At 48.8% G+C, this 25,925-nt stretch overlaps 1 protein-coding gene across 4 annotated transcripts in view; it reads right to left on the bottom strand.

Annotated features, from left to right (window-relative positions):
- Positions 1-21,734, bottom strand: part of Dlec1 (DLEC1 cilia and flagella associated protein) — a 46,878-nt gene extending 25,144 nt beyond the window's left edge. For 2 of the 4 annotated variants that reach the window (XR_015626916.1, XM_087563439.1), the window contains exons 1-9: positions 21,290-21,734; positions 17,925-18,075; positions 14,007-14,117; positions 11,835-12,034; positions 11,478-11,695; positions 9,387-9,465; positions 3,639-3,726; positions 2,384-2,557; positions 1,404-1,540 (exon numbers count right to left, since the gene is read on the bottom strand). Coding sequence is in view for 3 of the 4 variants with exons in the window: in XM_087563439.1 (XP_087419565.1) it covers positions 1,404-1,540; positions 2,384-2,557; positions 3,639-3,726; positions 9,387-9,465; positions 11,478-11,695; positions 11,835-12,034; positions 14,007-14,117; positions 17,925-18,075; positions 21,290-21,697 (1,566 nt within the window). In the remaining variant the exon portion in view is untranslated. 4 annotated transcript variants of the gene reach the window in all.
- Positions 21,735-25,925: the final 4,191 nt, after the last annotated feature.

Below are 25,925 nucleotides of genomic sequence, written 5' to 3'. Positions count from 1 at the left end.
AAAAGGAAGAAAGAAAAGGCAGAAGGTCACACTCCGCCTTATGGAAGAATTGCAAACTTCAGCACTCACACTCTAAGCTTTGCCAAATGTCCATTTTGCTGTCTGAGGATTTTAAGGATCCTCCAAGAACTCCTGGTCCTGACTGTGGTGGCCACTGCATCTGCCTTTGACCCCTGCTCTAACCCTCAACCCCCACGTGCTTATCAGTTTCTGTGTCACAAGGACACCTGCCATCTTAGTAGCAAGATTGTAGTTTCTCAAGAAACCCTCCAGGACAGAGGCACAAACTGGTGCTTACAAGACCCTATCGGGCGACAGACGTGTCTGGGAAATCTCATATTTCTAGGCCACAAGGTATGGGGAAATCTACCAAACACAACAGAAATGACAGTGTACATGTGATGTCATTGGTGCCAGGCTGGGGCCGCCTGGGCAGTGGCAGCTGAGACAACAGGAACTCTTCTGCTCCCTTGTCCCAGCCCACAAGGTCATGGCACAGAGCTTGGAGAGACAGACACTTGTGGGCAATCTCCCTCTGTGAAAGGTCGGCTCAAGGGGGCTGGAGAGATGGCTCAGCGGTTAAGAGCGCTGACTGCTCTCCCAGAGGTCCTGAGTTCAGTTCCCAGCAACCACATGGTGGCTCACAACTATCTGTAATGGGATCCGATGCCCTCTTCTGGTGTGTCTGAAGACAGCGACAGTGTACTCACATACATTAAATAAACAATAATTAAAAAGAAAGGTCGGCTCAAAACATACTGTGTGTAATACATGTGTGTCTCCGTTCACGTGTGTAGGTGCGTGTGTGTATGTGTGTGCATGTGGAGGACAGCGGACAGCTTCAGATACTGTCCTTCAACAATGCTGTCAGTCTGTTTTCTGAGACAGGGTCTCTCACTAGCCTGGAGCTCACCACCTAGGGAGGCTGACCTGCCAGGGAGGACCAGCCATCGTACGGTCTTCACAGCCTCTGACTGGGATTATACTGCAGTGGCTTTTTTATGTCAGTTCTGAGGACTTAGTCCGTACCCACCGAACCATCTCCCCATCCCCAAAATATCTCTAAGTACCTGTGCCGATACAGAAGTCAAGCAAAGCTGCCTGCCTGTGGTCTCACCTAACGCTCAGATCTACAGTAAGAATGCTGGGTTGAGTGAGCACACCTGGTCGTCTTGGAGACAGCATTAAAAAGATAAGAGGGTGTAGGCCGCACCCAGGTTTGCGTAACCTGGGTAACCAGAAGCACGCCGCCCCTAATCTCTACACGTCTGTTCTCTGGCCAGGCATGTAGCTCTGGAGACCTACTTGCGTGTTTCCGGTCCCAGGTGTGGCTTGGTAACCTCCAAGCTCAGCTGGGAGGGTGGGTTCGCTCTTTGCCCCGGTCACAGTCCGGGGCCACTCACCCGGAAACTCGGCGGTGGCCAGCTCTTTTGGGCCATGATGCAGAATTTGCCAACGCTGAAGCCCACATTTTTGCAGATGAATTTGGTTATCTTCACACCTCCAATGAGGCAGTGGCCGCAGTCCAATACTGGTGACACTGAGACCACGGGAAGAGATCGGTAAGGAAGGGCAACAGGGGGCTGGTCAGATGGTTCAGCAGGTAAAGGTGCTTGCTGCCAAACCTGAAGACCTGAGTTCAATTCCCCAGATGGACAGAGTAGAGGGAAGGAACCAACTCCTACAAGGTGCCCTATGACAACCACATGTGCACCATGGCACGATGCCCCTCCCCCCCCCACATGTGTCTAATAAATCCATGAAATAAAAAATTAGTTTCCAAAAAGGACAACATATTGCTCCGAATGGACCCTGCTGCCATCGCTCTTTCTAAGGTCCAGATGGAGCTCAGAGCAGCCCACCACACTGAGCAGGTAAGGATAAAAAAGGGGCACAGCCTGACCCCTGAGTCCCTTGGGCTCTGTCCAGGGTGCTGCCTGGTCACATGACCATCGTCTTGTTGCACTCAGATCCACTGTGGGCCAGGGACACCCAACATGGTCTTGGGGGTTGTAGAACAAGTGGGGGAGGGGTTGAATGCAGCTGCAAGGAGCTCACGCCCAAGAGGGACCAGCCAAGTTTGGCTTTTCTAAGGAAGCCTCCCTCCGTCCCCTAGTAACAGAGTCAATGTCTCCAGATAATTCCTCTGAGTGTCCAGAAACACCTTCCCCTACTGCCTCAGCCCCTGCTGACAGAAGAATGGAGACTTGCTGCTCTGGAAGCTGCCGGAAGTTTCCTTTCAGAATCCTGAAGCCTCTGCCCAAGAGACACAGGACCTGGGCCACTTCCCGGGAGTCCTAAGATGCTGCCCGCCCTTACAGGGGCTCCCCAGGGCTTGCTGGATCTCACTGAAGGTGCAGCACACACACACACACTCACTCACAGGTCAGCACTGGCGGTGGTCTCCGGGCCTGCAGGGGGATTACCAGCGTGTGGGGAGACTGGGTCTCGACCAAAATGAAGTCATCAAAATCGCCAAGGCAGTCCGGGATGAACTGGACAATGTACTGGCAGGTCATCCCGGGAGCCACCATTCCGCCTTTTCCTGGGAACATCCCTGTTGACCAAAGAGGATGAAGGACCAGCTTGCTGGCCAGTGCGTGGCTGAGCTACCTGGGGAGCTACAGTGTATCTATTTCTGTCAAAGTGAATACTTGCTCTGGGGAGCTACAGTGTATCTATTTCTGTTAAAGTGAATACTTGCTCTGGGGAGTTATGGTATATCAAATTCTGTCAAATTGACCAGCGCTCTGGAGGGAAGAGAGTGTCCCATAAGGCTTGAGAACCTCGCACAAGCTGCAAGGTTTATGAAGCCCCTCTGTGAGGTCAGATGAGCAGGGAGCACTCACTGAGAGAGAGGACACTCTTCTCTCCCTCACAGGAGCCTATGAGGAGCAGCTCCTCATTTGTGACCCTGTGACCTCAATAAACTCACTGGTTCACCAAGTTCAACGTGGTTGGAATGGTTAACTTTGTCACTGGGGCCTTTCTGGGGCAAAGGGATGCTGGCTCACACCTCCCCAGGAAAAGCCATGCAACAGACACTGACACCACTGGACCACGGCCAGGCTGATGGCAGAGCTGCCTGGGGCACGCAGGGGCCATGCATAAATAGTAACATCAAGGTCGGAGCAGGAGTGAGAAGGCCTGTGAGGAACGATGACTGGAGGCCGTCTGGCCCTGTGCCGTAGGGATGGTCTTGTGGGCAGACCTTTGAGGTCGGTGCGTTTGCATGGCAAAGGGTTTGGTTTGGTCTTTTGGTTAGACAGGTACTCTTCACCTGCACTGGCCTCAGAGTTGTGTGAATCCTTCCGAGTGCTGGGATTACAAGGGCTTGGCCTGGAGACTTGGTAGACACTAAAGGAGGGAGGCTGGTTGTGAGGTTGCCATGGTGACATGAGCAATGGAGAACACCTGATCAGGGGCAGCCCCAGCGTGTGGGGTGGCAGGCCGGCCGCATAACGGGTGCCCTGAGCAAGGTGAGGAGGGCAGGGACTCTGGCAAGACTCTGGGACCTCGATGGGAGGGAGGAGCGGGTGCTGTGGGCTGAGCGTGAGGGGCCACAGGGACAGCTGAAGGAGGGAGGCCTGGGCAGGGCAATCATCGTGGGTCAGCCTAGACTGATATATCGAACTTACCAAGTCCTAGAGCGAAGTATGGAGAGGATGGTGGGAGGACACGCAAGTATCGGCTGGTGGAAGTGGTGTTCTGCAGAGCGATCACCATCTGTGCAAAGGTAGGGGGTGTGCTTTCAGCCAGCCAACGGTGCGTGACATGGGGTCAAGATTGGCTGGTTGGTTGGTGGGTCAATTTCTCTTTCTCTGTGTGTATGAGTGTGTGTGAGAATGTGAGTGTGTGTGTGTATGTGAATGTTTATGAGTGTATGAGTGTGTGTATGTGTGTGTCTGTAAGTATGTGAGTGTGTTTGTGAGTGTATGAGTGTGTTTGTGAGTGTGTGAGTCTGTTTGTGAGTGTGTGAGAGTGTGTGTTTGTGAGTTGTGAGTGTGTGAGTAACTGTGTGAACATGTGTATGTGAGTGTGTTTGTGTGTGTGACTGGGAGTATGTGGGTGTGTGAGTGTGTGAGTGTGTGTGTGTGTGTGTGTGTACTTGTTTGGACATCAGAAGACAACTCGTTAGAGTCAGTTCTCCCCTTCTGTGGCTTCTGTGATAGAACTCTAGGCTGTCAGGCTTGCTGACAAGAGCTTTATCCACTGAGCCATCTCACCACCCCAAACTCAAATGAGGTGGGAAGGAAGAGGGTTCTAAAAGAAACAAGCTTGGTCCTATGCTGGAGATTACTGAAGCTGGGTGATGGGTCCATGGGGATGTGTTTGCCATTCTATCTACGTTTATATGGGGACAATCCCATAGTAAAATTAAAATACAAAGCCACACATGGTGACAGGCCCCTGTATTCCCAGCACTTGGGAGGCCAAGGCCAAAGGATTGCTATGAGTTTCAGGCCAGCCTGGGCTATGTAGTGAGTTATAGACCAGCATGGGTTTCAGAGTAAGGCCCTGAGTGAGGAAGTTTTTTAAAGATCTCCTCCCATAGTTAAAATATAAAGTAAAATGAAAATTGGAGTCAATTCAATGCTTTTTTGTGCTGTTTAAAATGATAGCTACAGTTGTCCTGACCAACTCAATGGGACTGGAGTTGGCTCAGGAAGCCAGCGGGGACCCACATCGGTAGATTCTTAAGCACAATATGCACACACAGCCTACTGTGCTGGTCTGTTTCAGATGTCAACCTCACACAACCTAAAATCCTCTGGGAAGAGTCATAGTGAGGAGTTATTTAGACCAGGTTGGCCTGTGGGCATGTCTCTGGAGGGTTGTTTTCATTGTTAGTTGATGAAGAAAAACCAAGTGTATTGGGTGGCACCATTCCCTAGGCAGGGGATCCTAAGCTATACAGGATAGAAGACAGCTAGATAAAGGCAAGCAGGCAGGTTGGAGAAATGGCTCAGTGGTTAAGAGCACTGGCGACTCTTCCCAAGGTCCTGAGTTCAATTCCCAGTAACCACATGGTGGCTCACAACTATCTATAATGGGATCTGATGCCCTCTTCTGGTGTGTTTGAAGACAGCTACAGTGTACTCATGTAAATAAAATAAATAAACCTCAAAAAATAAAATAAACAATTCTTTAAAAGAAAGAATGAAAGGGAAGGAGAGGGAGGGAGGGAGGGAAAGGGAGAGAGAGAGGGAGAGGGAGACAGAGGGGGAGGGGGAGAGGGAGAGAGAGAGAGAGAGAGAGAGAGAGAGAGAGAGAGAGAGAGAGAGAGCGCAGCCTGAGCATATCCGTTCCTCTTGGCTCATGACTGTGGACCTGATGTGACCAGTTTCTTGGGCTCCTACTTTCTCAGGGTATGGAATTATAAACTGAGTAAAGCTTCTCTAGGTTCCTTTGGCTAGAGTGTTTCTATCAGAGCAACAGAAAAGGAGCTAGAACCTCACATAGAGCCTCTCATATACCCGAGACCATTTGCACACTACCCATAACATATGGTAGATACTACATTAATAGTTCTTACCCTGTGTTGCTGAGGGAACAAGAAGTGTAGATGGCAGCATAGTGGGTTTAACTACACAGGACACAAGCAAGACTCAGTCAAGGTGAAATGGTGGGACAAGGCAGCAGGGTGTTACACATCGCTTCATCCATGAGGGTCCACCATAGCGCTCAGCACAGAAGACGTTCAAGTTTTGCTTGAACTTAGAATTTATGCATGTACACACACACACACACACACACACACACACACACACATACACACACACTTTTTTCAACCTACTGTTGATTGACTCCATGTGATGTGAAATTTGCAGTTGATGAGGCTGACCGCACTGTTCACCGAGGATCTGCTCTGGGCCTCCTCAACCTCTTGACAACCAGAGAAGGTGGAAACTGTGTGAATTTACAACTAAACAGGGACTGGGAGGTCATCAGTCAGTAAAGAGCTTGGGCAAACTCGAGGACCTGGCTTCAGGGTGATGGCTCCAACTTCCAAGCTTGACTTCATGCCTATGCACACACACATTCACACATGTGCACACATTCACATACATACACATCCACACATTCACACACATATGCACAGAAACTTTCACACATGTACACACATGTGCACTCACACATTTACATACATTCAAATACATACACATTCACACAGACATTCACACACATACACACACATTTTCACACACATACACACTTGTGCACTCACACATTCACGCACATGCACACATATTCGGATGCAGTCGCACACAGACATTTAGACACATTCATGCCCACACATACACACACATATTCATTTACACACACTTTCACATGCATACATACACACATAAGCAAGCAAGCACAGAGAGAGAGGAGAGAGAGAGAGAAAGAGAGAGAGACAGACAGACAGACAGAGAGACAGAGAGACAGAGAGACAGAGACAGAGACAGACGAGGGGAGGGAGAGTGAGTGTTGGGCAAGGAGCACATTCTGGTTCCTTTCCTTCTTTGGTGCTGACTTCTCTAGCTGTGTACTTCGCAGTAGTTCAGCCCGTCTGCTCCTCTGAAAATCTCTTCCTAGATGCACAGGACTGTCCGAGACTCTTAGCAAGGCTGACTCTATAAACTGGCCTCTCCTCCAGCCCACTGACCTCTGAGCTGGGCACTGGCTCTGCCCAGTGCTCAGCTGTAAAACAGGACCGTCTGGGCAGTGACAGGGCTCACTCACACACTGCTGCCACAGTACCTCTGACACGTTAGGCTCACCTTGAATCTTCCCTGCCTCAACTCCAGAGTCAACTAGTGCTTCAAAGACTCCTGGTTCCTCCTTTTTCCTTCTCACACACCCCGCTTTGGTTGTCTCCACCTCCCAGGGCTGGCACCACCACCGCGTCTAGTTTTATAAAGTGCTGGGTATCAAACCCAGGGCTTCACATGTTCTCGGCAAGGGCTGCCCACTGAGACATCCCCAGTCCTGCTGTTTCCTTCTAATGGGAAGCAGGACTAAGGAACTTAAATCTAGACAGTACGTGTGCTACCCGCTTCTAGGTTGACATTACTTCTCTGTGTCTGTGGGTAGGGCTAGGGAGTGGAGTAGGTGTGCTTTCTTGTACATCTGTATTTGCAGTACGGGTATGCACATCTTTTATGGTGTATATGTGTGGGCGTCTGTGAACACACAGGGACACTGAGTGTTTTAACGTGCATGTGCTATGTGTGTACTCACATGTGAAGGCCAGAGCTCAAATTCCATTTTTAGGAGGCTTTTGTTTTGTTTAGTGTGTAGATGTGTTATACGTGTACACATGTGTGTAGATGGAATACACACAAGTGAGTGTACGCTCATATGTGGATGGATTTACATGTGTACTCCTGGGTGGATGGATTTACATGTGTACTCCTGTGTGGATGGGTGTGGATGGATTTACATGTGTACTCCTGTGTGGATGGATTTACCTGTGTACTCCTGTGTGGATGGATTTACCTGTGTACTCCTGGGTGGATGGATCTATGTGTGTACTCCTGGGTGGATGGATTTACCTGTGTACTCCTGGGTGGATGGATTTACCTGTGTACTCCTGTGTGGATGGATTTACCTGTGTACTCCTGGGTGGATGGATCTATGTGTGTACTCCTGGGTGGATGGATTTACCTGTGTACTCCTGGGTGGATGGATTTACCTGTGTACTCCTGGGTGGATGGATTTACCTGTGTACTCCTGGGTGGATGGATTTACCTGTGTACTCCTGGGTGGATGGATTTACCTGTGTACTCCTGGGTGGATGGATTTACCTGTGTACTCCTGGGTGGATGGATCTATGTGTGTACTCCTGTGTGGATGGATTTACCTGTGTACTCCTGGGTGGATGGATTTACCTGTGTACTCCTGGGTGGATGGATTTACCTGTGTACTCCTGGGTGGATGGATCTATGTGTGTACTCCTGTGTGGATGGATTTACCTGTGTACTCCTGGGTGGATGGATTTACCTGTGTACTCCTGGGTGGATGGATTTACCTGTGTACTCCTGTGTGGATGGATTTACCTGTGTACTCCTGGGTGGATGGATCTATGTGTGTACTCCTGGGTGGATGGATTTACCTGTGTACTCCTGGGTGGATGGATTTACCTGTGTACTCCTGGGTGGATGGATTTACCTGTGTACTCCTGGGTGGATGGATCTATGTGTGTACTCCTGGGTGGATTGATTTACCTGTGTACTCCTGGGTGGATGGATTTACCTGTGTACTCCTGGGTGGATGGATTTACCTGTGTACTCCTGTGTGGATGGATTTACCTGTGTACTCCTGGGTGGATGGATCTGTGTGTGTACTCCTGTGTGGATGGATCCGTGTGTGTACTCCTGTGTGGATGGATTTGCGTGTGTTCCACACATCTTTGGAGTCAGCATCCGTGTTTTCGCCTATGGTTCTCCATGTACCTTCTGGCACAGGGTCTCTTGCTGAACCCAGTATTCACTGGCTGGGTGGTCGGTGAGCCCCCAGGATCCTCCTGCCTCCACCTCCCAACGCTGGGATTACAGGACCTGCACCACCACGCTGGCTTTTCACACTGGGTTCTGCGGATCCCAGCTCGGGTGCTCAGGCTTGCACAGCAGACACTTTACCCACGGAGTCATTTCCTAGCCTACACGCTATTTTAAAATCATAGATCCACGCTTGTACCTCCACTATAACCCGGCGTCATCAAATTCATTCTAGCCTTCCCTCTTAATTACAAGGAACAGAAGCTATATAGTGCGGCCATAAGGCTTCTTGTCTTCATTCACATACACGTATGTGTACATCATCCTTACGACTTTAAAAAATTATGCATATGTGTGCGTGCGTGCGTGCGTGTGTGTTGGGGGTATGTGCGTGTGAGTGTGGGTATCTGTGGAGGTCAGAGCTATTGGAATCCTCTGGAGCTAGAGTTACAGGAAGTTGTGAGCCACCTGAAGTAGAGTCTGGGATTCAATCTTAGGTCCTCTGCTAGAGCAGTGAGCACTGTTACTGCTGACCCATCTCTCAGGACTGGTTTCTTCTCATGTGGCCCAGTCAGGCATCTGACTCCCCCCTCCCCCTCCCCCTCCCCCCAGCCCCTCCCCCAACCCCCTCTCCCCAACCCCCCCTTCCAAGCCCAGGGAGGGCCGGAGTGCCCCTCCCACTCAGCCCCTCCCACTTAGCCCCTCCCACTCAGCCCCTCCCACTCATTTTATGCTGTGTGTGCCTCCTTCAACAGACTCCGGAGGAGAAGTTGTTGGGTGGAAAACAGCACTGAACCCTGCAGAAGCTGGGTGACCGGCACGTGGGTGTGCATTAGGCTTTCCCCCGCTTTCGTGTGTGTGGTTCAGAAATCCCATGAAGTCAAGAAGCAAGGTCTCTACCTCGTAAACTGGTCCAATCTCGTAATCTGTGAAAAATCCAACTGCTGGTTTCGCCAGGAACACAGGGGCATCTGTGCAGCTGTGGGAGGGGAGGAAGGATCTTCATCAGTCGAAAGCAGTGACTGACTGGTTCAGACAGCCGGATGTGGGGGCACACTCCCACAGTCCCGGCCCTTGGGAGATGGAGGCCGAACCATCAGAAGTTCAAGGCCTGCCCTGGCTACTCTACCCCCTTCTCTCAGAAAAACAAAAAGTAAAGAAATGAACTCATCTATGCCATCAAAGGTGTCCACCCAGGCTGGTTGTTGGGTTTTCTGGCTGATGTTTACCAAGCAGGTTATAAAAAAAATTTTAGGGCTAAAAAGATGACTCAGTGGCTAAGAGCACTTAACGTTCTTCTGACAGCCAAAGTTTGGTGGTAGTTCAATCCCTATAACTGCAGCTCCAGTACACACACACACACACACACACACACACACACACACACACATAACTTAATATTTTATTTTAATTAATCTTAAGGGCTGGAGAAATGGCACAGCCATTAAAGGCTGGACTCAAAACCAAAAGTATAAGTTAACCTTAAAATAATAATAATTTTAAGGCATGATACACGTTTCGTGTATTAGGGCTGCTTTTAGAATTTTCAGTATGCATAAGGAAATTCTAGAGATTAAATACCAACACGTTAACTGGGATTTTAATACAGCTTTTCTTTATTTCTTTTAAATTGCCTGTGTGGGAGGGCTGAGGGGTGGGGCCCACCCTGGTGTGCCTGCACAGCCGCAGGAGGCCACGGGCTGGGGGTTGTTCCTTTGTTCTTTGTCTTCTTCTGTTGAGATGGGATTTCTCACTGAACATGAGGATTGCTGCTCAGTGAACTCCTGAGATCCACCTGTCTCCACTCACTCCCAAACACAGGGATTACAGGGCCATACCCCCATACCCAGATTTTGATGTGTGTGATCGGGATTTGAACTTGGGTCCCCATATTTGCACTGGAGTCACTCATGCCTACCAAGCCACATTCTGGGCCCCAGCTATCAGTCTCCTAATTTTTTTATTCACTAGTGTGATTATATCTCATACTTGGAAACACACTGAACTCACAGATAAGAGGATTTGACCATGATTTGCTTCAAATTTGCAGGGGTGAAGAAGCGGGTAGAGGGTTGGAGGAAGAGAGATTTTCCTTGAATTCATGTAGGCATGGGGGTCTCATGAGATTATGTCATGTCTGTGGTGTCATAATTGATCTATAATGGCCATATAATAAACTACGTGTTAAACACGTCTTTCTTTATAAAAGATACATTAATAGTGTTGAATATATAAAAGCAACTCGTTCCTTTAAGACAATTACTGAAATGTGGTCAAAGATACCTTTGTCTCTTAAAGAACAGATAAATCACAGTTTACCTTAATTACATGTAACTAAAGTGTTCAATATTGCTATTAGCTGAGACATGTGAACCCCTTACATAATGGTCTATTCTCACTGTCAAGCTGATTGGATTGAGTATAACCTAGGAGCCTGGTGAGGCATACCTTTAGGGCCCATTGTGAGCGGCCTCACCTCACAGACTAAAACAGAACAGAAGGGGAGGAAGGCAAGGAGCCGACTGAACAACCCCTTTCCCCATGTTTAGTGGCTGCAAACTGGACTGTTCTAGTCTGTCCCATCTTCCCAGCCAAGACAGATTGAACCCTCTGAACCCGGAGCCAAAACCAATCTTACCTTTCCCACCTTGTTTTTGTGAGATATGTTGTCACAACAATAAAAAAAAGTAGTCAACATACCATGCAAGGGTCACATGACTATAGGCCCCCGCTCCAGCTCCACCCCACTTTGGATGCCCAGAAGAAGCCCACACTGGCTCCCAGGGATCTACTCCTCTACTCCTGACAGCTGAGAAAAGCCTAACCCGGGGCCCCTGAGGGTCAAAGGCCATACCCGAGGTTGACCCCAAAACCCCGCTCTCCTCTGGTACGCTACCTTGGCTTGCCAAAGTCTGGGGACCTCCGTAGACCAGATCCAGGTTCACTCTAAAGCTCACATTACCTGGGATTCTGCGGGAAGAACAAACGCACCTCCACTCTGGCTTTGCACTCAGGGATCCTCTTCTCTCTGGCTTCCTCGAAGGGACAATTAGAGACTTGCCTCCATGTGGTGTGTTAGGCGGGAAAAAACGAGGGTTTTTCAGGTAGTGATTCCGATTCTGCATCCTGGCGAGCAGCCGTCTGTCCAGGGCTCTCTGTGGCACCTGCAGGTGCTCCATCCATTTCTTATTGGCCGGTGTACTTGCCTTCTTGGGAGCACAGGAAATCACAGTTAGTAACAGGCGAGGGGACATCGGGGTGTGAAGCACAGAGGCAAGGCAGTCTCCTCTGTGTTCATCTGGGTTCCTTCCCCCTCACCGTCTCCCTGCACCCAGTGCCCCCACATACCTCAGTTCTCACCTTGATGGTGACTTTGGTCTTCCCTTTGGTCTTGGACACGGAGCGCAAGCTGTCTGTGGTGTACTCTAAGTCGTCAAATTCCACGAGCTTCCTGCAGTGCTCCTCAGCCTTCCTCTCCAGGTCTGACTTGTGCGTGAAACGCTTCTCACAGCTAAACGTCATCTTTGAATACATGGGGGTGGGTGAGCCTGTGGCACGGAGGAGACACACGTTAGTTGTTCTGTGGCAAGGGAGGGGATGCTTCTAACGTGAGCAAGTCAAGTCACCTGAGCCGCAGTCAGGCCACGCGCTCCTCAAAGCTCTCAGATTTATAATAACAGATATTGATGTTCAGTGTTGGAGTCAGCACTGGGACTTGCTCCGGGCGTTTGAGACATGGGGCGGGAGGTTAAAATACCTTTCCGTTTTCCCAGCATGGCTAATTAACAAAAAACAAGCAAGCATTGCTGACCACATACCCCAGGTGTGAGCAACTTTTCAAAATAATTTAGTTTTTATTTTATGTGCATTGGTGTTGAGGGTGTCAGATCACCTAGGACTGAAGTTACAGACAGTCATGATCTGCCTTCTGGGTTCTGGGCATCTTTAACTGGTTCCTCTGGAAGAACAGCCAGTGCTCTTAACCACTGAGCCATCTCTCCGGTCCTCTACCCCTTTAATTTTTTTTTCAAGTTTTATTTTTTTGTCCTGTCTTATTTATTGGGAGCCTGCATATTTCTTCGTGCATGTGTGAAGGTCAGAGGGCAACTTTCAGAAGTTAGGCCAGAAATTTAACTCAGGTCACCATGCTTGGTGACAGGTGTCTTTATCATTTGAGCCATCTCTCCACTCTCCAATGTGAACAACATTTTAATAAAAAGGAAAAAAAAAACCTTATGTGAGGACTCAGCATTCACATTAGTTTTTATATCTCTAAGACCATGCTCCCTTGGCTAGATGGGGACTTCAGTTGCTGGCAAAAGGGTAATGAGTTGCCCCGCCCCGAGTCTTTTTTTTTTTTTTTTTTTTTTTGCTTCTTTTTTTCGGAGCTGGGGACCGAACCCAGGGCCTTGCGCTTCCTAGGTAAGCGCTCTACCACTGAGCTAAATCCCCAGCCCCCCCACCCCGAGTCTTAAGACAATTCCCAGTAAGTGCTCAGTTTCCCAGCCAGGTAGTGAGTATCGAAGTCCTGAAGCGGCTTTCTTCACCCTCAGGTCCCTGATCTGAATCTTCCTACCCCAAAACAGGGACATCTGCAAGACTCCGAAGAGCTCGTCACAGGGTCCCAGTCCGTGGGACTGCTGGGGGCTTGTCTTTGCAGCCTGGCATGGCTAAACACTGCTGATGCTTGCACAGGCTTCGCTGTGACACTTCTCAACCTACCCAGCCATGCTTACTCTACCTCCTTGTGTGAGCCTGCACTCAGCCTTCCATCGTTTTGCTCTCTGGGTTTGCTGTCCTGGTTACAGGACATGGGCCCAGCATCACAGCCCCCGCCCCCACTGTTTTCCCCTCCCTCCCTTGTTGTCTGTCCCCTAGCCTGTTCTTCTCTTTATTCTCAATGTTTCAAAGAGCTTCTCTTGGGGGCCGGAGAGATGGCTTAGTGGTTAAGAGCACTGACTGCTCTTCCAGAGGACCTGAGTTCAATTCCCAGCAACTACACAGTGGCTCACAACCATCTGTAATGGCATCCGATGCCCTCTTCTGGTGTGTCTGGGAGACAGTGACAGTGTACTCACATATATAAAATAAGTAAATAAATCTTAGAAAAAAAAAGAAAGAAAAGAAAAAGTTTCTCTTTTTTGGACCCTGGTCCACTCTGCCTGCATCAAGAACTTGACTGTTGACCTGAGTCTTCAGTCCCTCCCTTTGCTGGATCATTTGACTACATCTAAACTTTTTTTTTTGATCTGCTGGCTGCTGGGAAGCCAACCGGTAGAGATGGAATATTTATTTGCCTTAAAGGAATTGAACTAATGAAAGGATGACTCACTTGGGACTATTCACGATAGCAACCAAATAAAAGGACAGGAAAGCCAATGTGCAGTGAAGCAGCCCCAGAAGTGGGTGAGATCCTGCAATCGAGGGACCCCCCACCCGCCCCCGCTCCCACACTCCACCAGAGCCCGGACGGAGCAAGCGTAGGATGTCCCTGCGCTCCAAAGGAATGAGGATACATACGTTTGGGCGCTGGGCAAAATGGCAACGGATCATTGTAGTAATCCTCTGTAGAGATTAAGTGATGCTTTTGCATTAATTCGTTGTCTATACACCACCTGAAGACCGTCTTCACTGCGGAGGAAGAGAACAAGACAAAGACAGTTAAGGCAGACACAGGGAGAAGCAGCTGAACTCACACATTCAGATCCGAGCCTACACTTCCCGGGGAGATTCTCAGAGTCCTGTAGTGAAGTCTTAAGAAACCAATGAATTCTCAGGCGCTCAGTCGAGGCTGAGAGCTGGGCCAAGCTGTGCAGGGCATTGGGGTAAAGTAGTAACATATGTGGAGTCTGTGGAGGCAGAAGACCAAGTGGTAGATGCAAAACAAGCCCCAGTCCTTCAGCCCTCTGTGTAGGTCAGTCCTTCACAATGCCACTATCAACAGTGTAACCGATAGTCCAGGTTGCCTGTTTCCAGGTTTGTGGCATCTTTTGTTAAAAGAATTGGAAAAGCACACACAAACAGCAGAGCCCCAAGGAGCTCTATTCAAAGTGACACAGGACACACACTGTAAGGGCTACTAGAGTTAGGGCACCCAAGGACCTTGGCTACAGTTTAGGGCTTCTTTTGGTGGAGTCCAGGAGGAGGAGTTGGTGGCTAAGGGGTGACCTATGAGTGGGCCTCGGTTTCTGTTGATAGATTTGGATTAAGCAAGCCTTCCTTTCTTTTCCCATGATGCATCTGATTTTAAACATCTGTGTGCCTGATTATGCTAATGAGTAAGACAGTCCATAGGAAAATTTCCCTAAAATTTTACTTAGAGGACAGTTTCCCTAACCACATGGATCTGAAGCTAGCTCAGGCTGCCTCTAGTTCTTGGACATGTTCCAGGACATATATGGAACAGGGAATTATTGTTGGGGTTGGGGATCATTGCATTGTTTGGAGTGGGGTGTACATGTAGCTTGATGAGAGTGGGGAGAGGGGGAATGTCTCAGATTGTTCAGTTAGGAAGGCAGCGCATGCGTGATGGCTCAGGTCAGGCAGGAGACCTGAGTTTCCAGGCAGAACCTAGACCTCTTGCTACAATACAGTGTTACTCTTTGCCTTTCATTTTGGCCCAAGGATGGTGGCAAGGGTTTGAGATGTGCTCATATGGTTCCCTGTCTCTTCACCTCAGACACCAGCATAAAAGCCACGTGGAGAACACCTGAGCCCAATCTACAGATATCTATACCTTCAGCCAACTCCCACTGACATAATGACACATCAGGGAGAGTCACTTAATAGAGTGGAAGCTGATGTTTGCAACCGATGAGCCAAAAGCAAGGATAGTAAACACACACATTATAATATATATGGAGGCTGGAGGGATGGCTCAGTGGTGAAGAGCACAGACTGCTCTTCCAAGAGGTCCTGAGTTCAATTCCCAGCAACCACATGGTGGCTCACACCCATCTGTAATGGGATCCAATGCCCTTTTCTGGTGTGTCTGAAGACAGCTGCAGTGTACTTATATATAATAAACACATCTTTTTAAAATATTAAAAAACAATATTATAATATGTAATATATAATATGTAACATGTACCATGTGACACATATGATATATATGGTATATTATATTTTATAATATATTATGTATTATATTTTTTACACCAGTGTCTAGAAACACCAGCTAGAAACGAAGCCTTTGGCAAGTGACATCTGGGAGGTGTGACCTTACTCATGCAGATGTGAGGAGCAGGGTTTTGTTAAAACAGACTCGCTCTGTATTTTAATTAAATTTGTTTGTTTATTGCATGTCTGCGGGGGCCTGCGGGGGCCACAGTGCATGTGTGCAGATCAGAGGACAGTTGGTAGAGAAGTTGTCTGGCCTGCGTAAAGCCCTGGGGCCTATTCCCAGCATCCAGCGATAAAGGTGACATGGTGAGCAGTATCTTCTGCCTTCACAGGTGCTGACAAGGATCCCGAAATTTGGTCTAAAGTAAACAATGAGAGCCTGAAGCAGAAACTGCTCCCAGCAGAGCAAACTCCAGGTGGTTGAGTACAAAGTGTCAAAGGCTGAAGGAGAAAAGGCCAGAAGCAGAAGTTTCTCATGAAGTCATCTGAAGGCAGCTCCAAAGTGGACAGCATGGCTGGAGAGATGGCGTGGTTAATGGAGCTTGCTGAGCCTGCACAGGGTTGGAGTTGAATTCCCAGCACGCATGTCTGGTAGCTCACAAACTGCCTAGAAGGCCAGCAGCTGGGGCTCGGCCACCATCTTCTGGCCTCTGCCGGTACTACACTCATGTGCGTAGCCCCATACAGATACACAAGTATAACTAACTAAACCACTAGATCAATTAGTGGACAAAAATCCTCATAGCCAGTAAATAACCCACAGGGCTCATGTCCTCTCCTTCCAGACCCCCTCCTGGGGTCCTTCCCTGATGGATCCTGGAACCACGGAGAAAGTGCACTTTTGGAAATGAGGGCCCAACCCTCCCTCGGCAGGGAAGCCTTAGGTGGGGAGCAGCAGTGGTGCCAAGTGGACACCATTCAGCCTGGTTCCATGGGCTTTTTGTGATGACCGTGTGTCAGGAGGAAGGAAGGACAGCCCTCTTTTCAAATCTTCTTCTCTGTCCTCCCAGGCTGCAGGGGTCACGGTGGTTTTTTTGCTCCTTTGTTTTTCAAGCTGGCATATAAACTGATGGGCTCCTTTATAATATTTTACACACATGTCATTGCACATCTTCACAGCAGTTTTTTTACAAACAAATTTAAGAGTGTGGGTATGTATACATGTGTGTACGAGTATGCATGTGTGCAGTGTGTGTATACATGCATGTACATGTGTATACATGTATGCACTTTTGTATGTTCACACGTGTGCATGTGAGTGCGTGCCTTGAGGGGGTAGGTAGGAAGAGCAGAGACCAGAGGCATCAGATCTTCTGGAGCTAGAGTCACCGGTGGTTGTGAGCTGCCTGCACTTGGAATTGAACTCAGCAAATGTGGGACACGCCCTTCCCATGGAGCCTTCCCCTCGGCCCTCACCAAGTCAGCACATCTTTGAAGCGTCTCTTTGCATATCCGTCCTGGACCTGTCAAAGCCTTGCCCCGATGGTGGTCTTGCCCCGATGGTGGTCTTCTTCCTTGCGGGAGGGCAGGCTGCACGGACCCTACGGGTACTGAGCACAGCTCTGCAAGGGGCTGGTTGTTCCAGTCCGCAGAAGCTCATGTGGAGCAGTGACCAGCGAGGGCGAGAATGAGCGCACAGGCTCTCCTGTGGAGTCCCGGCCTTTGTACGCCCGTATGGAGAAGTGAATGGTTCCTTGCCTTGCCACAGCTGTGTTGGTGGATAGAGACGATCTGTGCCCGGGACAACAAAGGCTCCACCATTGCTTCCCTACGTGGGGAATGTGTCCTGGGGTTGCCTGCCCTGAGATGCAGGGACCAGATGGATGTCTGTAAAGGTGATCTAGGGTTTTTTTTTTCCTCTACCCCCTTTGAAATAAAAGGAAGACATTACTAGCAGGATGAGAAGCCAGAATAAGCTATGTCTGATCACTATGGGGCCGCTGTGCTCGTGGACAATTGTAATCTCGGCAACACTGGTCAGCCAGCCCAGCCTACCTGGCAAGCTTGACAGGGAAGGTCAGAGGAGAGGACGCTATGGTTTGGCCGCTGGGACGTAAATGGGACCTCTGGGTCAGGGACCGATGTTGCACCATTGCCAAGTCCCTGGCTTGGAGAGTCAAATGCTGACCATGAGGAGCAGCGCTCTTCTCAGGGGACCATGCACACTAGAGTGTTTTGTACTGGTTGACTGTCATGTTCGCAGCTTGCTCTCCCGATGTTCAGAAAAGGACAGTGGCATGGATATAGTACAATACCAACAGCTGTGGAGGCGGAGGCTGACAGATAGGCAGACACACACACACACTTCACACCTACCTGGGGGCAGTTTGACAGGGGCCTCCACGACATGCAGTCTGCCTTGTTTGGTGGCATGTTCTGTTTCTGCAATATCCCGTGCTCGGGCCTGGGTGATATGTTTCTCCAACATGGCAACATCATCCAGACGCTTTTTATAGATGGCTCGAGCCTGCAAAAGAGCATTCAAATGCACAGAAATCTGACGAGATCCTACATTGTGCCTCTCCACATTGGGGCTTTCAGCCAAGCACAGCTACACAGCTATCAAAACCCATGGCTCGGAGGTGAAGAGCACCGGCTGCTCTTCCAGGGGTCCTGAGTTCAAATCCCAGCAATCACATGATGGCTCACAACCATCTGTAATGGGATCTGATGCCCTCTTCTGGTGTCTGAAGACAGACAGCTACGGTGTACTCAGATACATGGAGTCAATAAATCTTTAAAAAGACAAAAACAAAACTGAGAAGGAAATGGCAATTCTACAGTGTGGTCAGTAAGAGTCAGGCTTGGTCCTTTGTCTCCTGGTTTCACAGTAAACAGAGCTGCTGCCCATGCTGTGAAATGCAAACCCACTTCAGCACAGCTAAGTAAGGCTCCCCAGATCTTGATTCAGGCAAGGTCTATTCTGGGTCCATCAAACATGTCCAGTGGGCAGCTCCTAGAGACAATCTCTATTTAAACTAATGGGAAGGGCTCACCCGAGGTGGCATCATTTTTGCAGAATTCACATCAGTGCACATAAAGCTGTGGCTACTTTGATCCAAAGAGAAATGTGGTTGGGTAATGTGCTACCCAGAGAAAAAACTGACAGCGTTTTGTTTCTTGACAAGGCTGTAACGATGACTCTGCTCTTAACAGTACTTGTTGCTCTTCCAGAGGACCGAGTTCGGTTCCTAGTACCCACACCGGCCAGCTCACAACTGCTTGTACCTACCGGCTCAAGGGGATTGGATATTATTGTCTTCTGGTCTCCACACATGTGTGTCAACACACACACACACACACACACACACATACACATAAGTAAAAAGTAAACAGTTTTAAATGTATGTATGTGTGTGTGTGTGTGTGTGTGTGTGTGTGTGTGTGCACATGCAGAGACCAGAAGGAGGTATCAGGTACTCTGTTTTTTCACCCTTCATCTTATTATTCTCTTAAGACCAGGTCTCCTGCCGAACTTGGAAGCAGGCATGATGGGCAGCCATCCCCAGCAGCCCTACCTCCACCTTAGACAAGGTTGGGGTTATAGCCGGGCATCAGCCATCCCCAGTGTTTTATGTGGGTGCTGGGATCTGAACTTGTGTTACAAACTCTCTCACCCACTGAACCTGCGCTCCAGCCCACAACCTATAGAATTTTCCAAGTTACTAGGTCCCTGTCACCTTCTGTGATTTGATCCTGTTTTTTTGCTTGTTTTTGTTTTTGTTTTTTAACTCTTACAGCCCAGGTTCTGCCACGTTGGCATTGAGGGGCCCAACCTGGCTGCCCCAGCATATGTTTCAACCTCAGGACTGCTTAGATTGACAAGCCTGTCAGCCGTGCTTCTAACACATATTCTGGGACTGGAAGCAAAGTAGTCACGGGGCGGGGAAATACCAAGACGGTAGTGCGGGGAGCTTTGCTAGGCTTCGGACGAATTTAGTTATTCTTACTTGTTTTCCATTTGTTTGTCTATAGGGGAGTTGGGGGGACATGCATGCTATGCTGAGCTTAAGGATGTCAGGGGACAACTTATAGAAGTCTGTTCTGTCCTGTCGTGTGGGTCCTGAGGATAGAGAACTCAGGTCCTTGGGCTAAGCAGCCACCTCTTCAGTTCTAGCCATTCTTTTTTTTTTTTTTTTTTTTGGTTCTTTTTTTTCCGGAGCTGGGGACCGAACCCAGGGCCTTGCGCTTCCTAGGTAAGCGCTCTACCACTGAGCTAAATCCCCAGCCCCAGTCCTAGCCATTCTTTAAAGTAGATGAATGGGTGGAAGAAAGGAGGTGGTGGCTAAGTCATCCTGTGGGCAGAAAACCTCCTCTGAGAAATCAGAGCCGGGACAGCCTTGAACATCAAGTCCTGTGCTCATGGGGTCAAGCGTCCTGCTCCTTGGACTTTCCAGAAAGCCCTGATCCTAACTCCCAGATATAAGAGTTGGGATCCTCCCCAATAGCCATCAGTTAATGGTTCTTCAGAAGTGACTCCCTTAATCCTCAAAGTCATACAAGCAGTATTTAGCAGAGGCACGGTTCAAGCCCCAGTATGGATTCTGAGCTTGTGGAGCTTAATCATCAGACCATTCAGTGTTTCTGTAGACAGTACTGGGAAAGACGGACCAGACAGAGGCTGCATGGAGCTCTGATCGAGAGAGCCCATTGCTTTCCACAATTTCTGTGGGCAGAGAAGCCCCCTTTCACGGAGATTCCTAACCATCAAAAGACTGAGAATAAGGGACACACCGGTGGGAGTCCTGTATCCCTCCCTTCTAATCCTCCTTCCTAGCCTCTGGGAACATTAGATGGGGGTGGGGAGGTGGAGGGAGCTGGACCCGTGTTTTCTGGGAACAATTTGGCTACCACACAATTGATTGATCTCTCCGCCGTGATTACCTGCCCAAGATAGGGTCTGTTAATATCCTGCCATGGGAGAGGAGGGTTTAACACTTTGTGTGTGTGTGTGGGGGGGGGGGGGGGAGGTCATAGCTTACCAGCAAACACTTTTACCTGCTGAGCCATCTTACCAGCTCCTATATTTTCTTTTTAATGCTTTTGTTTGTTTGTTTATTTTGCATTGCATTGCAGGGGGTAGAGGGTAGGCCTTACCAATGCCAGGCAAGCACTCAACACTGAGGTGTATCCCACTTGCCGAGCATTCATGGCTACTGAGTCCTCACTGCCTAGCACTGAGCAGGACACACAGTAGGTATGTGTTAGAAAGGAATGAATGAAGTGAGTTATGTCTTATAAGGAGGAAGTGAAGGACAGAAAGGAGTGAGGAAGAAAAAAGAAAGGTCCGAGGGGCTGATACAGGGGAGAGTTGGGAAGAGAGTCCTCGACGGGCCGACCACAAGAAGGCAGGATCATCTGTCTTGACCCCAGTGCAAAAGAGGAAATCACGCTGCTAACTCACGCTGCTGACCCAGAAATGTGGGCAAAAATGGGTCAACCATGACTGCGGTTAGTGAGGGTCAAGGGAGAACCGTGAGTGGATTTCATTGCCTCCGAGAAACACTGGAACTGTCTGCTCCGCTCGTTTCCTTTATGTTTGCAACATATAATGCGCTTGCTCGCAGAGAAACGCGCTGGAGGTGTCATTTACACGCGTGTGTGTAAAGTTTGGATAGGGTTCTTCGCTTTGGCGCGGCAGCATCCTGAGCTTATCCTGGGCGAGTGCACACCCGCTATACCTGCTGCAGCTGGTCCAGGAACTCTTCGTGGCGCGCATCCTCACTGCCGCGGGCCTTGATCAAGCTGTCGCTCAAGTCATCTCCGATCACCTGGGCGGTGTACAAGTTTCGGAAGACTCGGGCAAGCAGATGGGAGATATCCTGCGTGCGCAGCGAGGCGGGGCGCAAACGCAGCGTCTGTGGCTCCGGGAGTGGCGGGAGCTCTTGGAACCCGGCGCGGAGCGACCGCGTCGGGTAGCCGAACTGGCAATAATCGGTGAAGACGGTCAAGGACCGCAAGGACTTCCTGGGGGACCAGCTGAGACTGGTGGACTCGGGCTGGCGCGGGGTAGATTCCCACATGGTCTCTGAGGACATTACGAAGGAGGAAGCGGGGGATTGCAGCTCTTTCTTGCTCTCGGGTTCCATGGCAACAGAGACGCTACAGACTCCGCGTCCCACTTCTGCTTCCGGCTCCGCCCCTTCCGTCTAGTTTTAACTCTCGAAGAGCATCATCCCTGTCGTCATCTAAACGTTTGAATTCTTAACGTCCAGCTAGGTCAAGCTCACCATTCCACCTCCCACCTCCTCCTTTGCCTCCCGAGTGCAGGATCACAGGCACACGCCGCTGTGACAGCTAGCATCTCTTCTATTTTTTTCCCTTGTAAAACTTAAAACTTTTTTTTAAAAAAAGATTTATTTATTTCATGTATGTGAGTACACTGTCACTCTCTTCAGACACACCGGAAGAGGGCATCAGATCCCCATTACAGATGGTTGGGAGCCACCACGTGGTTGCTAGGAATTGAACTCAGGACCTCTGGAAGAGTGGTCAGAGCTCCTAACCGCTGAGCCATCTCTCCGGCTCCAAGCTTTACTTTTATTTTATTTTGTGTGTTTCGTGTGTGTGTGTGTGTGCACGCGCCCGTGTTGTGTGTGTATGCAGTTGCCCATGGAGCTGAGAACCGATAGACAATTGTAAGCCACCTGATTTGGGTTCTAGGAACTAGACGTAGGTCCCCTGCCAGAGCACTCCCTGTTCTTAGGCTGAACCATCTCTGCAGCCCCAGCATCACTCTTTTCAGAAGCGCGCTTATTATGAAGTTTGATGGAGAAAAAGATTCCCTGTCGTGCTGGTCTGACTGCAGGCAGAGCTATGTTTCTTACTAGCCGAGTGCCGCCATCCCCCTTTTGATTTGCACGGAATATTGTTTGTTTGCTTTTGTTGTCAACGATCCTTTGATTTTGCTTTTACTTTGAGACAGTGTCTCACTCTGAAGCTCAGGTCAGGTTGGAGGTCACTATTGAGACCTGGGCGTGGCTCTCCAGGGATCCTCCAGCCCCTTCAGTCACTGGCAGAGTTGGGCTGCTGAAGCATTCAGTGTTAAGGACCAAGCAGCTTGGTGAGCCAGTCTAAAGCCCTCCCTTGTAATGTGATCTTGCTGTACTGGTTGGTTCCTTTCCTCTGGAGGACCCAGCCAATAGACAGAATGAAATCTATGATTTAATTCCAGCGCTCAGTGGGCAGAGGCAAGCAGACCTCTGAGTTTGAGTTCAGCCTGCTCTACAAAGCAAATTCCATGCCAGCTAGGATTATTTAGTGAGTCCCTGTCTTAAAAACAAAAAGTAAGGGGACTGGAGAGACGGTTCAGTGGTTAAGAGCACTGAGGTAGGGGTTGGAGATTTAGCTCAGTGGTAGAGCGCTTGCCTAGCAAACGCAAGGCCCTGGGTTCGGTCCCCAGCTCCGAAAAAAAGAAAAAAAAAAAAAAAAAAAAAAAAGAGCACTGAGGTCCTGAGTTCAATTCCCAGCAACTACATGGTGACTCACGACCATCTGTAATGGGATCTGATGCCCTCTCCTGGTGTGTCTGAGACAGTGACAGTGTACCTACATACATAAAATAAATAAGTCTTTTAAAGAATTAAAAATTAAATTTTGTTTTATGTGTATGGGTGTTTTGCCTGTGTGTGTGTATGTGTATATGTGTGTGTATGTGTATATGTGTGTGTATGTATGTGTGTATGTGTGTATGTGTGTATATATGTATGTGTATGTGTGTATGTGTGTATGTGAGTGTGTGTGTATGTGTGTATGTATATATGTGTGTGTATGTATGTGTGTGTATGTGTGTATGTGTATATGTGTGTGTATATATGTGTATGTGTGTGCATGTGTGTATGTGAGTGTGTGTATGTGTATGTGTGTATATATGTGTGTGTATGTGTGTGTATGTGTATGTGTATATGTGAGTGTGTGTATGTGTATGTGTGTATATATGTATGTGTATGTATGTGTATGTGTATATGTGAGTGTGTGTGTATGTGTGTGTATGTATGTGTGTGTATATATGTGTGTGTATGTGTGTGTATGTGTGTATGTGTGTGTACGTGTGTGTATGTGTGTGTATGTGTATGTGTATATGTGAGTGTGTGTATGTGTATGTGTGTATATATGTATGTGTATGTATGTGTATGTGTATATGTGAGTGTGTGTGTATGTGTGTGTATGTATGTGTGTGTATATATGTGTGTGTATATGTGTGTACGTGTGTGTATGTGTGTGTATGTGTATATGTGTGTATATATGTGAGTGTGTGTGTATGTATGTGTGTGTATGTGTACGTGTGTATATATGTGTGTGTATGTGTGTGTACGTGTGTGTATGTGTATATGTGTGTATGTGTGTATGTGAGTGTGTGTGTATGTGTGTATGTGTGTGTATACGTGTGTATGTGTGTGTGTGTGTGCACGTGCAATGCTGTCAGCTCTGTACCTTCAGATACCTTTGCCTAACTAACACAGATGCCAAAATAATCGCTTTCTACTTAGGTGTGAGTTCGCTTGCCTTTACCGCCCTGAACCCACTTCCTGAGTAGAGTCCCAGGACGTTCACCCACAGACCTGAGCCATTTCCGCTGCTCTTGGTTGGCCCTTCATCTGTTCTTTGAGGGACCTTACCGTCCAGAGAGCAGGGAAAGCAGAGTGCCTTGTTAAGGTGTGTGCCGGGAGGGAGCAGGCTCTGGCTGCCTCCTGCCTGCTACATTCTTCCCTGCGGGCAAAGAGTCCACCCAGTCAGGGGAGATGTCCATGGTACCTGGGACCCTGGGAGCATTGGCCCTAATATCCTGAGTCTGTTTCCAGGACCTGGGCAGGCCTCCTCTTTAAGTCCCTGCTCCTGGTGCTGACTGGTAAGCGCAGGAAGGAGAGTTGAAAGTGGAAGGAGCGTGGGTAGATAGGCCATCTGTCTGGTTTTCTACACACACACACACACACACACACACACACACACACACACACACACACACACACCCGTTTCCCAATGGTGTGGGAAGGGATTTGTATGGAGGAGACTAGCAGAACGGTAGCCAAGTTGCATGGCCCTAATGTAAGGGAGGGTCTGTCTCCCCAAACGAGCAATCCTGTCATTCACAGCGCCGTGGAAGCTCCCAGGCATCAGGACAATTGACTCTTGCTGCCCTGCCACCCTGTGCTTCTCCACTCTCTGCCCAGATGCCCTCAGAGAAAGTCACAGGGAGTCTCAGCCTGTCACAGAGATCCTCCCCAGTCCTCTCTTCTGTATTCCCCGTTTTACCGTCTGACAGCAGTCCTGTCCAAGTGGAAGTCTCTCACAGCGTCCAGCCTTTCTGGTGGCAAAGGGCAAAGCCCACTCCAACCGTCCTGGTGTAGGTGAATCTATGACTCCCTCCCTGCCGGTCACCCCAATTTCTCTTGCTTTTCACTCTCCTCTCTTCACCCCTCTCTGTCTGTCCATCTGTCTGTCCAGTCACCGCCCCAGGGGACTCTGTGGGCACAAAGGGAATTCCTTTTGAGTCACTCTCCTAATTTTGTAGTCTTTCCTGCAGTGTTTATCTGTCTCTCGTTTTCACACACTTCTTTTATTTAATTTTTTTTTTTACTTTTATATGTGAAGTATTCTCTATAATCATTTTGTTACTTAAAAAGCACAATGCTGTGCTGTTTGTTACCACCTTTTCTTCATGTGCTCTACGGAAACTCACAGAGACTGTTTGTTCTGTGTATTTTGGTTTGTGTTCTACTGTAAACACTGCCATCATGAGAATCTTTGTACATGCTAGTGTAGTTGTATAATGTTTATGTGTGGGGGGTTAATATGCCAGAATTCCAGAGCCAACGGTATGTAAGTTTTAGCCTTTGGGATTAAAGGTGTGCACCACCACACCACACCCAGGTTACATTGTTTCTTGAGACTATCTCCTCAACTGTTTTAAATATGCTTTGAATCTTGTCTTGAGTTTTGTCCCTAGCTCCATATCTCTCCCCTGAACTTCCTTGCCCCTTGGAGAGCTGAAAGTCTCCAATGTATCCAAACCCAGTACTAGGGACTGGGTTGTGTTCCAGATCCTTAGCCAGAACCCTCCAGGCATCCTTGGGTCCTGGTTTCCCTTACAGCTTCTGCTCTCAATCCTGTTGGCTCTGCTTTTAAAAAAAAAAAAAACAAAACAAGGGCTGGGGAAATGGCTCAGCTGACTGCTCTTCCAGAGGTCCTGAGTTCAATTCCCAGTACCCATGTGGCAGCTCACAACCGCCTGTAGCTTCAATTCCGGGGAATCTGCTAGCTTCACAGACATACATGCAGGCAAAACACCAATGCTCATAAAATAAAAATAAATGAATC

The sequence above is a fragment of the Rattus norvegicus genome, chromosome 8 (genome assembly GCF_021556685.1).
Source record: "Rattus norvegicus strain SHRSP/BbbUtx chromosome 8, alternate assembly SHRSP_T2T, whole genome shotgun sequence".
NCBI lineage: Eukaryota > Metazoa > Chordata > Mammalia > Rodentia > Muridae > Rattus > Rattus norvegicus.
The sequence above is the reverse complement of the archived record's forward strand: the minus strand, read 5'-3'. Positions and strand labels throughout refer to the sequence as shown.